This window comes from Zalophus californianus, chromosome 10, assembly GCF_009762305.2.
Source record: "Zalophus californianus isolate mZalCal1 chromosome 10, mZalCal1.pri.v2, whole genome shotgun sequence".
NCBI lineage: Eukaryota > Metazoa > Chordata > Mammalia > Carnivora > Otariidae > Zalophus > Zalophus californianus.
In genome coordinates this window covers 10,436,161-10,459,654 of record NC_045604.1, presented here as the reverse complement: position 1 = coordinate 10,459,654, position 23,494 = coordinate 10,436,161, and the positions used below count along the sequence as shown (strand labels likewise).

General features: G+C 45.0%; 2 protein-coding genes across 3 annotated transcripts in view; both read right to left on the bottom strand.

The window, feature by feature from the left end:
- The window catches only part of HHIPL2 (HHIP like 2), a 28,405-nt gene extending 16,093 nt beyond the window's left edge, over positions 1-12,312 (bottom strand). Inside the window, exons 1-6 of the mRNA XM_027611938.2 lie at positions 12,226-12,312; positions 10,720-10,935; positions 5,654-6,306; positions 4,639-4,782; positions 1,698-2,029; positions 300-426 (exon numbers count right to left, since the gene is read on the bottom strand). Of these exons, the coding sequence (XP_027467739.2) occupies positions 300-426; positions 1,698-2,029; positions 4,639-4,782; positions 5,654-6,306; positions 10,720-10,935; positions 12,226-12,312 (1,559 nt within the window). The remainder of the gene's footprint in view (positions 1-299; positions 427-1,697; positions 2,030-4,638; positions 4,783-5,653; positions 6,307-10,719; positions 10,936-12,225) is intronic.
- Positions 12,313-21,308: 8,996 nt separating this feature from the next.
- Positions 21,309-23,494, bottom strand: part of TAF1A (TATA-box binding protein associated factor, RNA polymerase I subunit A) — a 37,228-nt gene continuing 35,042 nt past the window's right edge. Inside the window, exon 11 of one of the 2 annotated variants that reach the window (XM_027614237.2) lies at positions 21,309-22,042. In XM_027614237.2, coding sequence (XP_027470038.1) covers positions 21,930-22,042 — 113 coding nt within the window. In that variant the 3' untranslated portion in view covers positions 21,309-21,929. The remainder of the gene's footprint in view (positions 22,043-23,494) is intronic. The other variant, XM_027614238.1, reaches the window with a different exon arrangement.

The following is a 23,494-nucleotide window of genomic DNA, read 5'->3' as shown; positions in this document are numbered from 1 at the left end:
TGTATGATTCCATTTATATTAAGTTCCAGAAGCAAAATCAATGTGATGGGAGTGGTTACCTCTGGCTGATGTGCAGGCGTGTGAGTGTGAGAGAGAAAGGGGTGGTATTGACAGGCTAATAGGCAAGAAGAAACCTTCCAGAGTGATGGAAATGTTCTGCATCTTAACATAGTTACAAGTGTATATATTGTAAAACTTTATCCAACTGTGCTCTTAGAGACTGTATCTCACCACATGTAATTTATAACTCAATAAAAATGCTGAAATTAAAAAAAAAGGAGACATCAATCCTTTCTTACCCACTCATGAAGTCCCCAAAGATGTAGAGGCCATTGAGATTTGGGGATTCACACCCACGGTAGACATATCCTCCAGTGACTGACTTCCCCACTGCATGGCCATAAGCATAGATTGGCAGAATGTCACCTGTCCAGGAACAAAGAGTGTCATAGCTAAAAACTGAGACCTTCAGGCGCCTGGGTGGCTCAGTTGGTTAAGCATCTGACTCGATTTCGGTTCAGGTTATGATCTCGGGGTTGTGAGATCAAGCCCCCTATCAGACTACACTGAGCACGGAGCCTATTTGGGATTCCTTCTCCCTCTCCTGCTGCCCTCCACACACACCGCCCCCCTCGACACTGCTCATGCATGCACACACACTTTCTCTCTCTCTTTAAAAAAAAAAAAAAAAAATTGAGAGCTTCAAGAAGGAAGATGGGGACTTTAAAATGTAGTTGCCTAACTGAGCGGAGAACGCTTTCTCTCTTGATCCAAATTTGGTAGGGCAAGCAGCCAAAAGAATCAGGTTTATTTTTCTCAACAGACCAACTACAGTATTTGTGAGTTTCCTATTTGCCTGGTCTCTGCAAGTAGAAAGGAAGCCAAAAATTCCCCCACCTGTGAGGCAGTGACCTGGGAATCCACACACCTAAGTTTATCCCCTAGGCTGACATGGCAGATATTCAGGCTTAAGGATTTAAAAAACTTGTGAGGGTCTCTAAGACTCCTTTGTAATTTAGAGAACCCAAAAAGATTAAGCACCGGTGATAAGATATGCCTAAAAAGCACATCTTTTTTTTTTTAAGATTTTATTTATTTATTTGACAGAGAGAGACACAGCGAGAGAGGGAACACAAGCAGGGGGAGTGGGAGAGGGAGAAGCAGGCTTCCTGCCGAGCACGGAGCCCGATGCGGGGCTCGATCCCATGGCCAGAGCCAAAGGCAGACGCTTAATGACTGAGCCACCCAGGCGACCCAGAAAAGCACATCTTGATTATTGACATTTAGGGTTTGTATATGGAATGTACCACCCGACTGCATATGGAATGTCATTTCAGCGGGCTGTGCCAAATGGGAATAAATTAAAAACATAGAGCCACCAATTTTCCTCTACTAGTGGTTCTCAAAATAGCATGCCTTTAAAAATCATGTGGGTAATTTATCTAAAGTATAGATTCCTCGGTCAACCCCAGTCCCTGAATCCACCCAAGATTCAAATGCATCAGGTCAACAAGCACTGCCCAGCGTGTTTCTGGTGCCAGTGGCCAGAGGGCTAACCTGAGAACACAATCCCACAGCACATAGAGGAAGACCCCGGAGCCACCTGCAGGGCAGAACACTCTCAGGTCGTATCCCCCACCTCCACCTCCAACCCTCTCAATTCACTCAAGAAATCACCCAGAGAACTTCTGACTTACCCAAGGAGGCATTGTGACAAAGCTTTCTGTCATAACATTCAAACCCTTCCTTGGCCCTCCAGCCATAGTTCCCGCCTTTCACGATGATGTCGACTTCTTCAAACCTATTTTGTCCCACGTCCCCACAGAATATCCGGCCTCGGCCCCGGCGTGTGACAGGGTCCCCTCGGTCCACGGCACAGCGCCACATGTTTCTGACCCCATAGGCGTAGACCGCAGGATGGGCCCCTGGCTCAGCCACAAACGGATTGTCCGGGGGCACTCGGTACCGCTTGCCGTCTGAGCCTGCCCCGTTCACATCAATCCTTAACACTTTCCCCAGCAGGGAACTTCTGAAAGAAAGAGGGCCAGGAAACAGGCGCAGGATAAGTACCCAGAAATGGGACTGCCAGTTCATTGGCTAGTTTTATATGTTTTTAATGTTTTCGCAGCCTCTTCATACTGTTTTCCAGAGCGGCTGCACTATTTTGCATTCCCACCAACAGTGTACAAAGTTCTCTGCATCTTCAGCAACACTTGCTGTCTTTTGTGTTTGGTTCTTTTGGGGGTTGGGGGGAGGTAGAGAGCCATCCTAATAGATAGGAGGTGATATCTCATTGCGGTTTTGATTTGCATTTCCCTGACGATGAGAGACACTGAGCATCTTTTCATACACCTGTTGGACATTTGTGTACAAGATGAGTAAGTTCTAGAGATCTGCTGTACGTTTGTCCCTATCATTAACGATACCGTATTTACACTTAAAATTTTTTTTACACTTACAATTTTTTCAAGAGGGTAGATTTGGTGTTAAGTATTCAAATTTTAAAACTAAATAAAATAAAAACTAACTAAAACTAAATAGAAGATAAAATAAAATGGCACCAGACCAGAGATTGCCCAGGAGGACCTACGGATGGTCAATGTCAAACAACTACTAAGAATCACATGGGAAGACATGATTTTTTACAGATATATACATATGTACACAAGATATATACATAAAGTCATGTCTATATGATATAGATAGACAGATAGGTATATAGATCTATGCAAAATGTTAAGACTTGCCAAGTTTTGGCTCAAGGAGAACTAGTAGGCAAAAGTTTGATGCGGTCCTGGCCCATAAGACCCTGAGCAAGCCAGTTGCAGCTTCAATTTTTAAAAAAATGTTTTTGATGAGATGGTTTCTCCCAGGTTTGGTTTAACCCTATGAATTTTTTTTTTTGAATATGAAACACTTCATGAATGTGTGCAACACCCTTGCAGAGAGACCATGCTAATCGCTGTAGCGTTCTGGTTTTAGTAATATGTGCTGCTGAAGCGGGCACTAATACTATGAATTTTAAAAGGAGTTGGCTTCTTCTTCCTCATAGAGCACTGTGGTCACAGAAAAAGATCAGAGCTTTTAGCGAGGCTCTGCCAGTGACTGTGGCCTCTGGGCCTCAGTTTCCTCATTTGTAAAGCAGGAGAGATAAACATTACCTCGATGTGTGGTTGTGGTTGCAAGGCTTAAGTGAGTTACCTTGCGTGTAGCAGGTGAAGCAATTCACAACAGTAGGCATTTGACAAATGTTAGCTCTTGACTATTTTTTTTTAAGATTTATTTATTTATGGGCCCCTGGGTGGCTCAGTCGGTTAAGCGTCTGCCTTCGGCTCAGGTCATAATCCCAGGGTCCTGGGATCGAGTCCCACACTGGGCTCCTTGCTCAGCAGGGGGAGTCTGCTCCTCCCTCTACCCTTTCCCCCCTGCTCGTGATCTCTCTCACACACTCTCTGTCCCTCAAATAAATAAATAAAATCTTTTAAAAAAAAAGACTTCTTTGAGAGAGAGAGAGTGGAGGAAGGGGCAGAGGGAGAGAGACAAGCAGGCTCCCCACCTGAGCCAAAATCAAGAGTCGGCCACTTAACCTACTGAGCCACCCAAGCGCCCGTTCGCTCTTGATTATTATAACTTCAATATTTTAATACCAGGGATAATGGCATTCAAGTGCTTGCTGGTACAAAGGGCAGAAGGATCATATGACTTTTATCTAGGTCAGCCCAGCCCTCACTGAGCTCTTGCACCAGCTTGCTCCGAGTTTGAATTTTGGTTCTGCCACTTACTTGCTGTGTGGCCCTAGACAAGTTACTTTACTTCTCTGCCTCTATCTTCCCATCAGTGAAAGGACCATCATAATACCTACACTTCACAGGAGTCGTCCATTCCGTAAGTATTTCTGAAGTGACTCCTACGCCAGGCACTATTCAAGGTGTTGGGGATACATCAATTAACAAACGGATAAAAATTCCTGCCCTCATGCGATGTTAGAATTACATTCTTGGGGTACCTGGGTGGCCCAGTCAGTGAAGTGTCCAACTCTTGGTTTCAGCTCAGATAGTGAGATTGAGCCCCACATCAGGCTCTACGCTCAGCACTAAGTCTGCTGGAGTTTCTCTCTCCCTCTGCCCCTCCTGCTTGTGCTCTCTCTCTCTCCCTCCCTCTCAAATAAGTAAATAAATAAATAGAATTACATTCTTAAAGATACACAAGGTATTCAGAACGATACCTGACACACAGTAAGCATTCAATACATATCACTTATTAACTAACCTTCTCACATGTCTCCAGGGTCTAGCACAGTGCCTGAAGCACTGTGTTCAAAAATATCGCTGAGTTGAATTGAAATGGGTAAAATCTTGGTGTGGTCAATAATGTCCCCCTAATATATATCGAACACTGAATTCGTGTCTCCGTAGCACTCTGAGAGTTACACTGAGCATCCGCAGTATTACTTACCAAAATACACTGTGCCTAAAATTTATAGGACAGAAAACCAAATGTTCCTCCCACTTGCCTCAACAGAGGGGGCTACATCTTGCAGTAAGTGATTCGGGTTTGACCCTCCAAAGACTCCATCTCAGCAAAAACACACCAAGGACTCACCCTAAAGGGACAGGGGCCCAGATCCACCCTGCTTACTTGTTCTGAGCATTTCCAAACTGGCCGAAGGGATCCCCAGCCTGCCCTCCGTCCCCAGTGAATATGTACATGTAACCATCCACACCAAAAAGAAGTTGTCCACCATTATGATTTGAGGCTGGTTCTTCTATCTCCAAGATGACTCTGGAAGGAAAAGAAACCATGCATTAGGCTTTGATATAAGCTAAAACTGCATCCTCTTCAGACACCCAGACATGACTGGTCCAAGCCAGCCAAGACCTGCTTCGGAGTTCCCAAGAATCACAAAGCTTGGAGTGCTAAGACACCCCTTATTTCCCAGTGTGGCTCCTTCATGAACCATTCTTCTTTCTTACCATGATTTCATGAGCCATAGACACAGCCAGGGTAACAATCACTCTTTTCTTGACCTTACTCTCTGCTCTACCAGAATTCTTAATCCCTTCCTTTGGGCAAGCCAGCAGGGATAAATCTATCAGTTAGTTCTCCATGATCTGTTCAATCCCCCAACCTGGCTATTTGGGAAAAGAGAGACAAGGCAGAAAGAACAAGAAGGAAAAAAGACAGAATGGTGGAGTGGAAAGACCATGAGCTTGGAGTGACAGAATTAAGTCCTTCATCAGACCATGCATCCACAGCTCTATGGCCTTGTGTCACAGCCTCCTGTGAGGATCATTCCCTTGTTCGAGGCCAAGGGCCTGGAATCCAATGGCCACATAATCAGAGGGCACTATTATATTTAATATATTGATATTATCTATAATCATTTCTCAAACCCTTGTGGCTGCTGGCCATTGCTTGCATTCTATGAAAACAACCAAGCATGGCTCTGATTAGGTAACTATAAGGTGATGGCTATACCCCATGAAGAACACCGACTCAAAAGTCTTAACTTGTCTGTCCTCATTATTCAACGATGACTCCTTGGTCAGTATTATAAGCTAGTGGCTCTAAAACCAGAAACGTTTCCCTTTATCATCTCAGAGGATGGACTGACATTATTTTGGAGCACAGTACAGAGTTGAGCATGTCTCACCTTTCTGATCTGGGGTCAGCTTTGTTGGGATCAGCCCGAGAAACCTTCATCTCACTAATCCGGATCTTTTCTACCTTCTTCTTGCCCAGACATGAATAATAAATATAGAACTTGCGGTTGCGGTGGAATCTGGGATGAAAAGCCAACCCCAAGAAGCCTCTCTCATCCCCTACCCAGGGAGTAGTCAACACGATATTCTTGAGGTCCAAAAAGGGTTGTTCCAGGCGACTCCCATCAGGCAGATAGACCCATACCACCCCCACCTGCTCAGCCACAAAGAAGCGATGGGTGCCGTCCCCAGCGTGGACCATGGAGACAGGGTTCTTCAACCCATTGGCCACCTCGGTCAGGCAGAGCTGCAGACAGCCCTGGTGGTCCTCGGCCACCACACCTAGGTTGCGGTTGAGATGGTCATTCCTCAGGACATTAGGGAAGCAATAGTCCTTGTCGGGAAGGTTGAGGAGGTGGCAGAAATGGGCGCCACCCTTTTCATGTGACCCCTGGAGGCGACGGTCATTGGTCAGTAGGGAGATGGCAGAGTGGCAGTTAGAATGGAATGCAGAGCAGTAGTCAGAGCAGAGGCCAGGAAGATTCCGGAGGGGCGTCTGAGGGTTCTCAGCATCGTAGAGATGAGCTGCATAGGGCGAGCACTCCTAGGAAAGAAAGGGAAGCTTGATTGGTAGCCAGACTGGCCACAGTGGGGCTGGTTCCAATTTTTGAGCACGCAGAAGGAAAAATGGTCTAGGAAAGAATCACAATCTGGAGTTTCTATGACCTACTGGTAAAGCTCTTTTCTGGGACCCCAATTTTCTAGCCAGTTAACGCTCTTGGAAGGCAAAAAGGGTGAGAAATCTTTCATGTTCACTATACCTTCTTTAGCATTTTAACTTAGTTCTTAACACTTAAACGATGAATTTTTTTTAAAGAGTACTAATTTCGGGGCACCTGGGGGGCTCAGCCGGTTAAACATCTGCCTTGGGCTCAGGTCATGATCCCAGGGTCCTGGGATCCAGCCCCACATCCAGCTCCTTGCTCAGCGGGGAGCCTGCTTCTCCCTCTCCCCCTGCCCCCACCCCACCCCCGATCATGTGCGCGCTCTCTCTCATATAAATAAATAAAATCTTTAAAAAAAAAAAGAGTACTAATTTTTCCACCTTTCCCTTTATTATAAATGCTGTATCTGTAAGATTGTATTTCTTTATCCAAATCTGAAGCAAAGTGGCAAGTTTCACATTTGTTTAATCTGGGTAATGGATACATGGTGTTAATTACTGAATTTTCTGTGCTTTTTGTATGTTTGAAATACTTTACGATTAAAAATAAAACTACCAAACTGGACATGCGATGTATCACTCCCAGAGATTAGGCATCTAGTCATTTCTTCACTTACTTATTAAAAATATTAAAGTGCTAGGCGCCTGGGTGGATCAGTTGGTTAAGCAACTGCCTTCAGCTCAGGTCATGATTCTGGAGTCCTGGGATCGAGTCCCACATCGGGCTCCCCACTCAGCAGGGGGTCTGCTTCTCCCTCTGACCCTCCCCCCTCTCATGCTCTCTCTCTCCCATTCTCTCTCTCAGATAAATAAATAAAATCTTTAAAAAAAAATATTTAAGTGCTTCATATATACAAAGCACCACGCTGGGAGTTACACAAATTTGAACTGTGGCTATGGGGCCACACTGCTCTTTACACAAACACACAAGACCTGCATGCCAAGTACCTGCTACTCGGGGCTCCCTAAAATATAGCATTTTTTTAGGAGGAAAACAGAATATTGTGGGCAGACAACCAGCTCCCAAAAGTAATGAAAGACAGGTAACTGGGAGTTAAGTAAGAAAGGCCAGTTTAAAGGGCGCACTTCGGGGCCTTGCACAGAGCCCACTGGCCCAAGAACCCCTTCTGATCACTGACTGCTCTCCCAGCAGCCACCGGGGCCGGACCATCCAAGTTCACCTGTGTTCCCCACCACCTAACGAAGGGACAGCAGCATTTCTCAGATGTGCTTGACTTCCCCGTTCACTCTTATTTTTTTAAATTTTATTTTATTATGTTAATCACCATACATGACATCATTAGTTTTTGATGTAGTGTTCCACAATTCATTGTTTTCGTGTAACACCCAGTGCTCCACACAGAACGTGCCCTCTTTAATACCCATCACCAGGCTAACCCATGCCCCCACCCCCCTCCCCTCTAGAACCCTCAGTTTGTTTCTCAGAGTCTATAGTCTCTCATAGTTCATCTCCCCCTCCAATTCCCCCCTTCATTTTTCCCTTCCTACTATCTTCTTTTTTTTTTTAACATGTAATGTATTATTTGTTTCAGAGGTACAGGTCTGTGATTCAACAGTCTTACACAATTCACAGCGCTCACCATAGCACATACCCTCCCCAATGTCTATCACCCAGCCACCCCATCCCTCCCACCCCCCACCACTCCAGCAACCCTAAGTTTGTTTCCTGAGCTTAAGAATTCCTCATATCAGTGAGGTCATATGATACATGTCTTTCTCTGACTGATTTATTTCGCTCAGCATAATACCCTCCAGTTCCATCCACATCGTTGCAAATGGCAAGATCTCATTCCTTTTGATGGCTGCATAATATCCCATTGTATATATATATATACCACATGTTCTTAATCCATTCATCTGTTGATGGACATCTTGGCTCTTTCCATAGTTTCGCTATTGTGGACATTGCTGCTATAAACATCGGGGTGCATGTACCCCTTCGGATCACTACATTTGTATCTTTGGGGTAAATACCCAGTAGTGCAATTGCTGGATCGTATGGTAGCTCTATTTTCAACTGTTTGAGGAACCTCCATACTGTTTTCCAGAGTGGCTGCACCAGTTTGCATTCCCACCAACAGTGTAGGAGGGTTCCCCTTTCTCCACATCCCCGCCAACATCTGTGGTTTCCTGACTTGTTAATTTTAGCCATTCTGACCGGTGTGAGGTGGTATCTCATTGAGTTCCCCATTCACTCTTACTTCAACCCTGATGGCAGGTTGCAGAGCAAGCTCCTGGCTACTGGAAAGAGGAGAAGAAACAGTCCTTCCAGAAGATTCAATGTCTCTCCTTGGGTGGTACGTTTCAGTTCAGGAAACCTGTCAGAGCTGCTGACAAGAAGCAAAAGGAACTGCTCTGAGTCTGACCCCACTGGCCTGTCCACTCTGGAAGAGTGGAAAGAAGAGGGGAGACAGAAATCGGGACGAGCTACCAGGGACCAGAGGGGGCCGTGGAAATATAACCATCATGGCACAATCTTAGGCAGAAACTTAAGAGTCTGCACAGTTGCTTCAACTCAATTATCTTAGGATATCATTTCTCTATCTAACGAAAATAAGGCCCAAGAAGAGTCTCCCCTGTGGTGTCAGACTCTGTTTTCTGCACCAAGGACAGGGAGCAAGATGCACCAGGGCTCTGTTCTAATGGGACATACACTTGGCCTGGGTCAGAAAACCACGAAGTAAATGGGTCAGTGCTGCTGGGACTCAGTCTTGGCGAGATATGATCAAAAGGGCAGAAGACTTGGAGCCTAAGCTTCTAGATTTGTGCCCCAGCACTGTCTGACCTTAGACAAGTTCTTTAAATCTCCTGACTCCTTGGGGTACCTGGGTGGCTCAGTCGTTAAGCGTCTGCCTTCAGCTCCGTCATGATCCCAGGGTCCTGGGATCGAGCCCCACATCGGGCTCCCTGCTCTGCGGGAAGCCTGCTTCTCCCTCTCCCACTCCCCCTGTTTGTGTTCCCTCTCTCTCTGTCAAATAAATAAATAAAATATTTAAAATAAATAAATAAATAAATAAATAAAACTCCTGACTCCTCATCAGTAAAATCAGGATCCTAATAACTTCCTGCACAATCACTGCTGGGAATACACTACGTGTGTGTGGAAAGAAAGAGGAGGGGCTTGAGAATTTTAATAAATAGACTCATGTAGCTTATTCTGATTCCTCAAATCCCTAAAACAGGAGAGCTGCCTAATTTGGCTTTCAGAAACTTCTCCCAATAGGGAAAGTGGGAGGGAGGGGAGAGGGAGGGTGGAGACATTTTTACCAGGGGGCATCTCGGAAATTCGTAGTCTTAGTGTTGCTCAGAAGAGCCCAGCTCTGCCCTACGTGGTTATCCCAGAGTTAATTCTCCTGTTAGCAGCTGAGGGGTGGTGCCTGAGGTAGGCGAGTACAGCCCCGGGGAGATGGCACCCAGGTGGCTGGCTGCTGTGTGGGGATCTGCGGTGTGCCCTGCAGACGGGGAGATGGGGCGTCCAGTGCGCTTGGGAACGGCGGCTGCCCAAGGGCCCGGGAGCTGCGCTGACATGCCCAGGAGGGTCTCAGATCATAGGTCTGCCTGGACCTCCTGCCTCCTCACCCCCACAACCTCATTAGAGAACCCCTCCGCTTGGCAGCCTCTCTCAGTGGCTCTCCTCCAATGCGACTCTCCCCTGCACCCTGAACACCTCTTCCCGGAGTCGGTGATGGGGGATGCCTGCCAGGGATGTGGATTTTGGCCCTTGGAGAGCCAGGAGAAGCAGAACCTCTGTGAGTCATTGCCACCCAGCAGCTTGAAGCCCTTTCAGCCCAGCTCCAGAATGCTGGGGAGAGCCCCACCCCCACCCCCGCCACCACCATCATCACACCAGAGACTCCCCCGGCACCAAGGACCCAGAAGAGGATGGACCCCAGCAGGTGCTGCCACTCCCCCCAAGCCCTCGGTAACCACCACAGCTGCGCACAGCAGGGGGACCCCGACAACGTTGCTCTGAGAGCTCCGTGGAGGACACCCATCTCTGCCTTCTGCCTGAGAAAGAACAAGGACCAGCAGACCCCAGGGGGAGACCTTTGGGTCTCCCAGTGGAAACCAAACTCAGCACCCCCTCGCCTCCGTGTGCCCGTCCAGAGACCAGAGCTCTAAGGTGAGACAGCTGCCAGGGGAGCTTCTAAAGGGCCGGGTGCCCAAGGAACCCCCCACCTCCCGCCCCAGGACCCACGCCACCAAGCCCAGCACCCCGCACTTTGCTAAGCCGGGTCCCTCACTGCCCTGCAGGGTTACGCTCAAGCCTACCTGGCAGAGGATGTCCTTAATGTAGCCCCCACACAGCTCATGGCCCCCGAGGTCAAAGTAATCCATGATGTCCCTGTACCGAGCAGCGAGGCGGCGGTCCCTGTGCTGGTCACAGCAGCCGAAGGACTCATAGGCTGAGCAAAACTCGAGGTGCAGCGGGGGCTGGAAGGGGGGCCCGTAATCCAGGCACTGGGGGTGTCCCTGCAGCAAGCCCACCTGGCCCAACCAGAATGTGAGGCAGAGGTGGAAAATGCCAGAAGAGGTAGGGAGTCTGGGGGCCCAGCAACTGAGACCACCCCGGGGAATGGATGTCCTCAGCATTTTGGGCTCGGAAAGACTCAGGCTGCTGTGTTTGCTCAGGTTGGCTCCCCTGCTGTGCACTAGGTTCCCTCCCCGCCCCCACCCCACACTCTCTACCCCCAGGGTGTTTTCTTCCTTCCCTCTGTCCCCGCCCCCACCAAGTTCCCTGAGGTGGTTTCTGAGCAGTGTCCCTTCTGCGGTCTGGGTAGTTAAGTGTCTCATATGAAAACAATGAGAGATGCTCCTGTCCCCTCCAATCCCATTTAAACGTGAAGCTGGTGCAAGTTCTGACCCCTACTGCTGAGTTATTGGGGTGCATGGCTGCTTAGGAAAAGGTACAATGGTGTCAATGGCAGGCCTGCTGTGATTCATTAAAACTGTCAAGAATTCCTGGGGCCTGGGGGGCAGGAAATTCACACTTTGTTTACCATTTCTTCACAAGCCTGAGCTGCCCAGAGTCCCCCACAGAGAACTCTCGGGGAGAGAAGACCACATATTACATAGTCCCAGACACTGGAGTGTGCAAGGGCAAGATGCTGGCGTTCTTGTGGTGCTGAATGGCACCAATGGGACTCCGGGGCGGGGAAGGGGGGGGAGGAGGCAGGGGAAGGCAGGGGAAGGCAGGGGGCGCTGCATGGTCCCTGTGATCTGGAAGGTCTATCCTTGCAGTGGTAGGAAGAGAAGACAGGCCATGAATCTTGCCTCCACAGCAGGAGGAAGAAGAAAGGAGAGAGTGTGGCCTGGTGGAAACAAGGAGTCAGCAAAGGGCTATTGGAACAGTGTCATCAGGAAGCACAGAACATCTGGGGTCTTTGTTTTTGCCAAATCTGTACTTGCTTTCGGGGCACACCTCCTCACTTTGTATATGTTTCAACATTAGCATTTAAGAATGCGTTTCACTTTATACAGGTTCCTTGCACATAACAGGCCTTTGATAAATATTTCTTTAAAAAGGAGTGCCTGGGTGGCTCAGTCGCTTAAGCGTCGACTCCTGATTTTGGCCCAGGTCATGATCTCAGGGTTGTGAGATCTAGCCAGGCTTGGTGCTGGGCGTGGAGTCTGCGTGAGATTCTCCCTCCCCCTCTGCCCCCCACCCCCGGCCCCGCTCTCCAGTGTGTTCTCTTTCTCCCTCAAAAAATAAATTTTAAAAATGTATATATATATTTCTTGGGTAAGTGGATGAAGGACATGGAGTCCCAAACTCACGCAACCCCAAACCCAGACAGAGGCATGAACCTGGGCATAAGCCTGCAGAGGCATCAGGTACCTGAGTTCACTTTCCTTCTGGTACATTCCATGGTTCTACTCCACCCTGAAATTTCCTTACGGGCAAAAAGTGCCCTTTGAAATGCAGATGAAATCAAAGATTCTTCTCAGCCTGTAGGGGCTTCTATGGAGGGCTCCCGCTCACCACCCCAAATAGCCTTTCCAGGGTGTCATCAAGAGGGCACAAGGAGCCTCAGTCTAGTTAAGTGTGTGCTCACAATGCTGTGGATTATGAAGGCCCCACATGGCACTTAAATTACAAGCAAACAACATTCTTATAACTAAGGGAAAAGTCAGGAGGAGGGAGTAGTTAAGAATAATCGACAACACATCCCTACTTTCCTGTTTGTACTGTTCAATATCATCCCTAGTTGAATATTGCTTTTTTTTTTTTTTTTTTTGAGAGAGAGACACACAACGAGAGAGGGAACACAAGCAGGGGAGCGGGAGAGGGAGAAGCAGGCTTCCCGCGGAGCAGGGAGCCCGATGGGGGACTCGATCCCAGAACCCTGGGACCACGACCTGAGCCGAAGGCAGATGCTTAACGACTGAGCCCCCCAGGCGCACCGAATATTGCTTTTGTAAAACAGTACAGCACCATGATTCACTGGTGACTGTGCTGTTTCCATGGGGTTGTTTGCTGAAAGTTAGATAATGTCATCGCTCTGGAAGCCTTGGGCGGGTGGAGTGAGAAACACGCGGACCAGCTGCAGCCCCCAGATTCACGCACCATGGCCTTCTCAGAAATGGGAGGTAACAGTCTGACCCCATAAGGCGTAAGAATGAGTGCATTCTCTCAATCCATGTGGGACCTGAAACTGCTTTTAGATCTTTGACATTTATGTCTCAGTTTTCCCTTTGCCACGAAAAATACTGAGTTCAAAAGGAATGCCTCCTTCTTGGAAAATAATTCTTAATGACTGTATTTAAAGAATTATAGCACAGGGGCGCCTGGGTGGCTCAGTCGGTTGAGCGCCCGACTCATGGTTTCAGCTCAGGTCATGATCTCCTGGGTCGTGGGATTGAGCCCCAAGTCCCCCGAGTCCTGTTCCCTGCTCCGCGGGGAATCTGCTTGTCTTCCTTTCTCCCTCTGCCCCTACCCCCACTCGTGTGCTCCCTCTCTCTCTCTCTCAAATAAATAAATTAAATTTAAAAAAAAAACTGATCCTTTAAAAAAATTATAGCACAGTGCTAAAAAAAAAAAAGAAAGAAAGAAAAACAATAAAAACCTTGGACATAATAATTCCTATCCACCCAGGACATGTAAATTCAAATCAGACCTAACTGTTTTGGGCAGAGGGATTTCAAAATTAGCGGGAACAGATCAGCCAGCAGGTCCCATCAGACATAGTTACAGCGTAAATTTCTGATTATTAAAAGATGCAATATTTCAGGGGTGCCTGGGTGGCTCAGTTGTTAAGCGTCTGCCTTCAGCTCAGGTCATGATCCCAGGGTCCTGGGATCTAGCCCGCATAGGGTTCCTGCTCAGCGGGAAGTCCGCTTCTCCCTCTCCCACTCCCCCTGCTTGTGTTCCCTCTCTTGCAGCGTCTGTCAAAATCTTTAAAAAAAAAAAGATGCAATATTTCAGATGGGACTACATATTTTTGATGTAATTACACAATACACATGATTATATAATAATTATGCAGTCATTAATTTTATCATTATGCTATTATCGTGCACAAAGCATTATGCTGAAAGAGGAATGTTTAACAGAAAACCGATGCACAAAGGAGTTTTTTTTTTCCCCAAGGAGTTTATGTTCTGAGAAGAAAGGTTAAAATAAGAGTCCAAATAATACTAGGCAGATGATATTAAGGTAACAGTGAGGAACAAACTTGCCACTAGGAATCCCCAGGAGGGAGAGAGGTCATCAGGCTAGGGTGGCTAAGAAAATCCTCATGAGGGTTGACCAGGGTGTTCAGACAAGGTAGAGGTGGAGAAGACCAGGAAACAAGTTTGACTGTTAGGTGAGCTTAGGAGGTAAGTCTGAATACGAACTGGGACCAACTGGGTATATGAAATCACCTGAGCTCCAACCTTTGAAGCAAACAGAGCATTTTTAAAAATATTGTATTAGTTTGCTAGGGCTGCTGTAACAAAGTATCACAAACTGCGCTGCTTAAACAGCAGGTGTCTCACACTTCTGAAGGCTAGAAGACAGAGGTCAAGTTGTCAGCAGGGTTGGTTCCTCTCAGGGCCAGGAAGAATCTGTTTGTGGGCAAACTTGTACATTCCTCAGCCAGAGGATACATCACCCCAACTTCTGTCTTTGTGTTCACATGGACTTCTCCGTGTGTCTGTCTGTGTCCAAATGTTCCCTTTTATGAGGACACCAGTCATTTTGGATTAGGCCCACCCTAATGACCTTACTTTAACTTACCTCTGTAAAGACCCTATTTCCAAACAAGGTCACTATTGTGAAAGACTGGGGCTTAGGACTTCACCATATCTTTTTGGGGATACACAATTCAACCCATAGCAGACACACACACACACACACACACTCTCTCTCTCTCTATTTCATACAGCAAGGGCCCTTTTCTTTTTTAGTAAGGTCTACACCCAACGTGCGGCTCAAACTCACAACCCCGAGATCAAGAGTTGCATGCTCTTCCAACTGAGCCAGCCAGGCACCCCTGGCAAGTGCCTTTCAAAAATAATGTTGAAGAGGTTCAGGTCTGGTGTTTATTCTAGCATCATGTCATGGAATAGAACAGAAAAAATAGAAAAAGAAATGTTCTAGCTCAGTCCCTTCCTGTATAGTTTATGATTTTCTCTCACAGTTTATCTGCCTTCTCACCATATGAAAATGAACAGGTGTGTTTGAGATTAGGGACTGTATTAATAACTTCATTTGTATTACAGTTTATAAAGTATTTTCTCATCTCATTTGATCTTCACAAAAATTCTCCAAGGTAAGCTATATTCCCAACATACAGACAAGTGAATTAAGTCTCAGAGTGGCTCCCTGAAATGCTTAGGGTCATGCTTTGGGTGAATGGGAAAAATGGCAATAAAATTTAGGTGTTCTGGGGTACCTAGGTGGCTCAGTCGGTTAAGCGTCCGACTCTTGACTTCAGCTAAGGTGTGGGATCGAGCCCCGCAGCAGGCTCCACACTGAGCACAGGATCTGCTTCTCCCTCTCCCTCTGCTCCTCCCCTTGCTTGCATGCTCTCACTCTCTCTCTCTAAAATAAATAAAATCCTTAAAAAAATAAAAATTAAAAAATTAAATTTAGGTGTTCTGGATTATAGCCCAGATCCTGTTCATTCCATCACGATGTATCAAAACCTGAAAGTACAGCAATCACTTTTACTTGTTTATCTTCATTGATAAAAGGTGTGTGACAGATGCAGCCAGCCAACTGAAGAGTGTGTTGACTGAACGAAGATCCAGGATTATGTAAATTCTTGGTATCGGCCTAATGGGAGGTTTAAGCAGACAACTGGCAACTACCATTGCGGGGCTGACAGGACAGATATTCAAGATCTGCCCCTAATTCACTGAGTTCAAGACTACATCTGTATCTGCATAGAGGAGGTTCTTGGTAGGACTGAAGAGGAGTGGACTTTTATTTGGTGCCTGATTGTTTCTTTTGGGAGCATGGATCCTGGATGGAGGAAGAGTTTCAAACAAATTAATTTTTTAAACTTTTTTTTTCCGGGCGCCTTGGTGGCTCAGTCGGTTGAGCGACTGCCTTCGGCTCAGGTCGTGATCCTGGAGTCCCGGGATCGAGTCCCACATCGGGCTCCCTGCTCGGCGGGGAGTCTGCTTCTCCCTCTGACCCTCCACCCCTCTTGTGCTCTCTCTCTCTCTCTCTCTCTAATAAATAAATAAAATGTTTAAAAAATAAATAAATAAAAATAAACTTTTTTTCTTCTTAAGTCAACTCCATGCCCAACATGGGGCTCAAACTCACAATCCTGAGATAGGGAGTCACATGCTCTACCGACTGAGCCAGCCAGGCACCCCAAATAGATTAATTTTTTTTTAAAAATTAACTTAGATTTTAGTCATAGGATTTGTAGCCTACATCCATCAAGGGTCTGCTTATTTCCTTTTGAAATATTTAGAATATATTCAATCCAGCAGAAAAAGCCTTTGTGCTATAAACATAGATAAATAGCTAGATCCAAAAAGGCCACACTTACTCTTTCATTAAAAAATGGTTGTGTTCAGGGCGCCTGGGTGGCTCGGTCGGTTAAGCGACTGCCTTCAGCTCAGGTCATGATCCTGGAGTCCTGGGATCGAATCCCACATCGGGCTCCCTGGTCAGTGGGGAGTCTGCTTCTCCCTCTTCCGCTCCCCCCTCTTGTGCTCTCTCTCTCTCTCTCATTCTCTCTCTCAAATAAAATAAATAAAATCTTTAAGAAAAAAAAAAGAATGGTTGTGTTCATTTTTTTCTTTTCCTTTTTTTGGTTCATAATAATATTACCATTTATTGAGAAAAACAATACACCAAGACTCATGCTAAACATTTCTCAGATCACCCCATTTTACATAATAAACCTGAGGCTCAGTTCGGTGAGGTGCTCTGTTGAATCCAGAACTTTCTGACTCCATAAAGCTTAATTTTTTGGTTTTCTTTCTTTTTGCTAAGTGTCACTGATAAAATTCACACACCACATAATAAACTTGTTTACGGTGTACAATTACATGCTTTTTAGTATATTCAACAGAGTGAATTGTGCAACCATCACCCCAAATTGGGGATATTTTCATCACCCCCAAAGAAACCCTGTACCCTTTGACTATCACTCCCACCTCATCTTCCCATCCACTGCCCCTTCCCCTGCCCTAGGCAATCTCTAATCTTACTTTCTTCCATTTCTGTAGACTTGCTTATTCTGGACATTTCGTATAAATGGAATCATATATTATATGGTCCTTTTCATTGTTTAAAATAACCTGTGCACAAAATGGGATAAATCACAATCCTTGGTTCATAATACACTATCAACATTAGTCCATGAAGAGCCTGACACTTAAAAAACTAGAGCATCGGGCGCTTGGGTGGCTCAGTTGGTTAAGCGACTGCCTTCGGCTCAGGTCATGATCCCAGGGTCCTGGAATCGAGTCCTGCGTCGGGCTCCCCCTGCTCTGCAGGGAGCCTGCTTCTCCCTCTGCCTCTGCCTGCCACTCCCCCTGCTTGTGCTCTGTCAAATAAATAAAATCTTTAAAAAAAAAAAGTAAAAAACTAGACCATTAATAGTAATTCACATCCCTTACTGTGCTTTTCCTCCATCCTATTGCTCTGCTTCTCCCATCCAGAGGTAACCACTTGTGTTTACCCTTCTCTTGTGTTTTTATATGTAGTTTCATCACAATCTATATGCATTTACAAACATTTTAGTCATTAGTTTGAACTTTATAATAAAGTTTGAACTCCATGTAGTCATAGAGTAGTAAGTTGGGACTCATTTCTTTTACCCGGTATGTTACTGAGACCCACCTACGTTGGTGTATAAAGCTATGGCTTACTCATTTTTCTTTACATGACTCTACCACAATTTATCCAGTCTCATGCCAATGGGCATTTGTGGGGTTTTTTCTAGTTTTTCCGCTATTATGAACTGTGCTATATTGTCTCTTGGCTTACATGTACAAACATTTCTCAAGTGAACACTCAAGGATAGTCTTAGTAAATGGTAAAGCAACTGTTTCCTAAAATGACTGCAATATTTTACACCCCATCAGCTATGTGCAAGAGACCCTGTGGATCCACATCCTCTTCAACCTCAGTATCTTAATTTTTGCTAATTGAACGGGTCTGAACTGGTATTCCACTACACTCTTGTTTTGCATTTCCCTGACTTATGTGTTTATGGTCCATGTTTACCCTCTTCTGTGAAATACTTGTTCATGTGCTTGGCCCATTTTTTTCTATTGGGTTCTTTGTCCTGCTTACTGATTTGAATTTATTTTAATCTTTTGTCAGCTCATGTGTTGCAAATACATATACATATAAACATTTCAGTCATTAGAACTAATGACTAATGTATATGTTGAATGTATATGGTTGTATGTTTTTCTCAGTAAGACTTTTTTTTTTTTTTAAGACAACCCAGAGATCAAGAGTCGCATGCTCTACCAACTGAACCAGCCAGGTGCCCCACAAATACTTCTTTTAATAGACTGTATTTAATTTTCTTAAAGGTATCATTTGGTAGGTAAAGGCCCTAACTTAATTTCGTTAGTTTACACATTATTTAATCTAGATAAAATATGAGACAACTGTTTTCAAAATAGTGGGCAACAGACAACACAAGACTGGGATTACCGAAGTGAAACTCAAAGTAAGTTCTACAACAGTCTAACCTCTCTATCTCAGGACAACTTCTCACGAGCAGTGCATTGGGCCACAGTCCATCAAAGCACAGCAGTCCCACTAAGCTGATGAGCCAGAGATCAGAGACTGGGGCAGTTGAGCAAGGAGGAACTGTGTGGACTGAGTGATCTCAAGTGTGTGTGAAGCCCTCAAGTCCATGGTTGATGGCTGGATGGTACATAGCTTGAAAGATAGGTGTATTTTAGTGGGAAGCGTAACTCAACTATTACACAATTTCTGTATTTCAGAGGTTTCTAGGAGAAAACAAGACTTTTTTAAAAAAGATTTTATTTATTTGAGAGAGTGAGAGCAGGAGAGGGGGAAGGGTCAGAGGGAGAAGCAGACTCCCTGCTGAGCAGGAAGCCCGATGCCATACAGATCCCGGGACTCCAGGATCATGACCTGAGCCGAAGGCAGTCGCTTAACCAACTGAGCCACCCAGGTGCCCCAAGAAAACAAGACTTTAAATTATCTTTATTTAGTGCCTGTTATTTAGTGTCTAAAACCATCATGATGGATGGTCACTTACTTAAGATATGTTAAGTATTATTATCCTAGGCATTCACTATATTTTTCATTTTTCATAGCAATCCGATGAGATAAATCCTCCTGTCTCTCATCTACAGGTAAAGGAACTATGAAAGCTCAGTAACCTGCCCAAGAAGTCACAGAACTACCTAATGATAAACCCAGAATTCAAGCCAAACAGTCTCCCGAGGCTGCACACTTGGCATAGGCACCCCAAGATATGACTCCCTATGGTACAGGCACACCAGCTCCGTAACTTTCACTAATTTCCATTCAGTTCTACTCAGTATTTAATGAGCTAGAAATTGTTAGGGGCTGACAACAGATTATTAAGCCCAAATAATATACCATCAAGAAAGACAGATGTGCAAAGACAATGTAACAATGCAGTGATTTGATAAGAGGCTGTGTAGGGAGGGACCAGTAAGGACACAGACAGGGAACCTACCAAGTAGCCTGGCAGAGAGGACAGGTTTTGCTGGAGCTGATAGGCCCTGGGTTATGAATCCCCTCTGTTCTTCGCCTTGCTACCTAGCTCAGTGCTCTGCAGGTTAGAAAGACTGACTAAACTGGGAGGCAGTATAGACAGGACAGAGTGTGATCTTTGGAACCATACTGGTCAGGTCAAGGTCCTGGTGCCAACACCTACCAGCTCTGACCTTGTGCAAGTCACTTAATCTGTGAGGCCCCATTTTCTTTTCTAGGTAAAACAGGGATAAGTCTTAGGATTCTGGTGACAGTAAGATAAAATGTAAAGCCCGAAGCGCTTGATAAATTTTAGCCATAATAATTCATGAAACTGACTTTAGTGGACCTAAAAAAATTTCAGTTGATTCTCACTGCTCTTACTGCCTAATGTGATATGAACATTTGATATAAAAGCTCTAGGAAACTAAGCTTTGGGTGGAAACCAAGAACCGTATCTACTCATTTCTCTTTCATTCCCACCTCCATCTGCCAGAGATCATGAGAACTCATCAGTCCTGTTGAACAGCTCTGACTAAAGGTTTCAAGGAGCAGATGCCGTGACAATCCCAGCCTATGCCTTGAGCTTTTGTCTGTCATCCGGGGATTTCATTCCTATAGTGTTGCTCTTCTGCAGAATTCCTACACAACCCACTCACCAACTCCCGGAAGTAAAGCGGCTCTACTCATGTGGTAGCTTGAACTTGGTTCACATTGGTCTGTGGGGCACCTACTTGTTTCCTGTGTATATTATAAGGATGAGTAGTTATTTGTTGATAGTCATCTCACTAAGTATAAAATACTGAATCAAATTATTGACAAAGCATAATTTGTCCCCCCATTTTCTTGCAGATTTTTTTTTTTTTTAAGATTTTATTTATTTGAGAAAGAGAGAGCAGAGAGAGAGAGCAGGAGCAAGGGGGAGGGGCAGAGGGAGAGGGAGAAGCAGAGACTCTCCCCTGTGCAGGGAGCCTGATGCAGGGGTTGGATCCCTGGACCCCGAGATCATGACCCAAGCTGAGCCAAAGGCAGACGCTTAACCAACTGAGCCACCCAGGTGCCCCTCTTGCAGATGGTTTTAAATTAGTAGGAGCATAAGCCATGGGGAAAATGTGTGGTTTGCCATCTAAACACAGGACGTGCTCTAAAGTTAGTGGGTCTTCCTGGAACTCAAAAACAAGTTATCTGAACCATAAGGGTGTAAGAGCCGAGCCAGTCTGGAAGAAGCACTCGCTCTACTAGTTACCACAACATATTATAAAGCTCCAAATCCTGTTCCAGGAAAGCTGTTCCTGGCTTCTGCACCGCGCTTTCCCACTGGGCTGACTGGGTGACGCTGGGACACTATTTCACTGGCAGATTCTCTTCCACTGTCCAGCTGCCGACTGCCACATCCCAGGTTCCAAGAGAAAGGTGAGGGACAAAGGAGTTCCAGAGCATGTCTTAGATGATTGCTGTGCCCAGCAAAACAACAACAAACTAGAGCCCTCTGAAGTTAGGCCACCCCTCTACCCTCTCTGACCCAAATTAGTCTTCTAGAGTCAAAGGTAGCTCTATGTCAGACCAGTTAGCCCCAGACTGACATGTCTTAATATCAAAAAAGAAAGAGGATTCCTTTCCTAAATCCTTCTCTGTTTCCAAAATTCCTCAACAGACCTCATGACCAATATATTTTTTTTTAAAGATTTATTTATTTGAGAGAAAGAGAATGTGCACGCACGTGCTTCCAAGCACTTGGGAGCAGGAGAAGGGGCAGAGGGAGAGAAGCAGACGCCCCCGCTGAGTGCAGAGCCTGATAAGGGGCTTGATCTCATGACCCTGAGATCATGACCTGAGCCAAAATCAAGAGCTGGACACTCAAGCAACAGAGCTACCCAGGCGCCCCCCCCCCAGTATATTCTTTATGTTGGTAAACCTAACATGGATCATTGAGAATCTTAAAGAAGAATATAAATTCACTTAACAATACTACAAGTTATGCTTTATTATACAATAGTCAGAAGCAAATTATTTGCAAATGGCAATAACTGCTATACAACTGTATTCTCTGATTAAACAAATGTATTTCTTATGTGGAGGTTATTCCATAATAAATACTATATTTTGCAGTACAAAAAAGGAAAAATATGTATTTACAAAGAACAAAGGCAGTGAGGCTGTTTATTTAGCTATAATTATAATAAAAGAGAATATAAAAAAATATAAAAATAACTTTTTTGCAGCCTTACCTCCTAGAAACACCAAATGAATAATACATTCAATAATTACGCACCGAGCTAGTATTCTGCAGCTACTCATCTGAAATAACTGATATTCAATATCAGAGTCCTGGATTTACAATACTGTGTTTTTTCACTGACTTCTTTATCCGCTTAATTTTTTTCCTTAAGACTTCATCATCTTGTTTGGAGATAAATCGAAAATATCTGCAACCTAAAAAAACAAAATAAACAAAGAGTTTTAATACTTATCAATTCTTCAAGTATATTTCTACATTTCTAAAATTTTGCTTCAGCTCTGGCATACTAATGATTATGAAAATGGGGGGGATCTGTATGATGTATACCAGTATGAACACATTCTAAGGGCTGTTACCAATGAAATGTACACTTCCTACCTACGAAAACATTTCTGATCCGTCATAATCAGAGCAAGTACTTCAACTGGTTTCTCACCCTGCCTTCCAAGCCCTTGTTAAGGTGATACATGTATTATACACATATTCATATCTTAAACACGCCTTCTCCAAAAGCAAATTACAGCTTCCCTTTCAATGTTAGCTTGTGAAACAGCCCAAGAGGAATCTGTAACAATAAGAAAGTTCTCTGTAAGAAAACTCTCAGGTGAGGATTAGAATAAACAACTCACAAGTCAGAAGAGATCAGAACTTAGCTAGTCATTCCAGCACTTAGTGAGCAGCCGGATGGTGACTGTGCAGCTCTGAGAAAGGAGCCTCGTGCTCATGAGAAGTTCCTTCTACCTGCTTTTCATAGTCTTACAATGCTAGGCAGATCACTAGTTAAGTAATTCAGACATGAATCAAATTTCTTTAAAAAAAAAATGTAAGCGGGATATTACAAGAGATTTTTTTTTTTATATTTGATAAATGAGCAAGACCATAAATCACCTAAGAAAAACTAACTTCATTATAGTCTCAGCATGTACCTATCCATCCATCTGCTCTAGGAAACTGCTAGGATATATATTGTATCTATGGTAACCATTTTATTATCCCTGAAAACAGTCTGGCAGAATTACTAATATTTTATTAGCTGGGAAGCAGTGGTGTCTGTGGTGTTCATAAAATAACCTGTACTTCTAAACACACCTACCACTTTAGCAAAACCAAAATACTTTGTACACAGACCTCTGCTTCTATCTAGAATACAGAAAGATGGAGAATTTAGCTCCCACCCCAACACAGAGAAAAAGCCAAATAAACTACTAGCTCCTACCTCCTCATGAGCCACCGGACGTGGAGTCACGAGGGGAAAGGGCCTGGCTTGCCTTAGCAGAGCAGGGGAAGAAGGGCAGCCACCATACCCTACTCTAAGCATGAGGCGAAGGCAGACCATGACCAGAACTGAATCCTGTGATATAATGAGGGTCACCCGAGCACAGACCAAACCCAGTTCAACTCCTGAACAGATTGACTGAACCCCGACACTAAGGCCCGAAAGAAGAGATGGAACCCTTTTCAGGCATGATTATACCTAATATTCATAGAGTACTTCTCTGGATGTATAAAGCACTTCAATGTGATGCTCATTTGATGCTTACAACCATCCCGTAAGCAACGCGGACAGGTGTTAACAAAGCCAATCACAAAGAAGTCTCCCAAAGGTTAACTGTTGGACCTAAGTGACAGGGAAAGGTGACAAAATT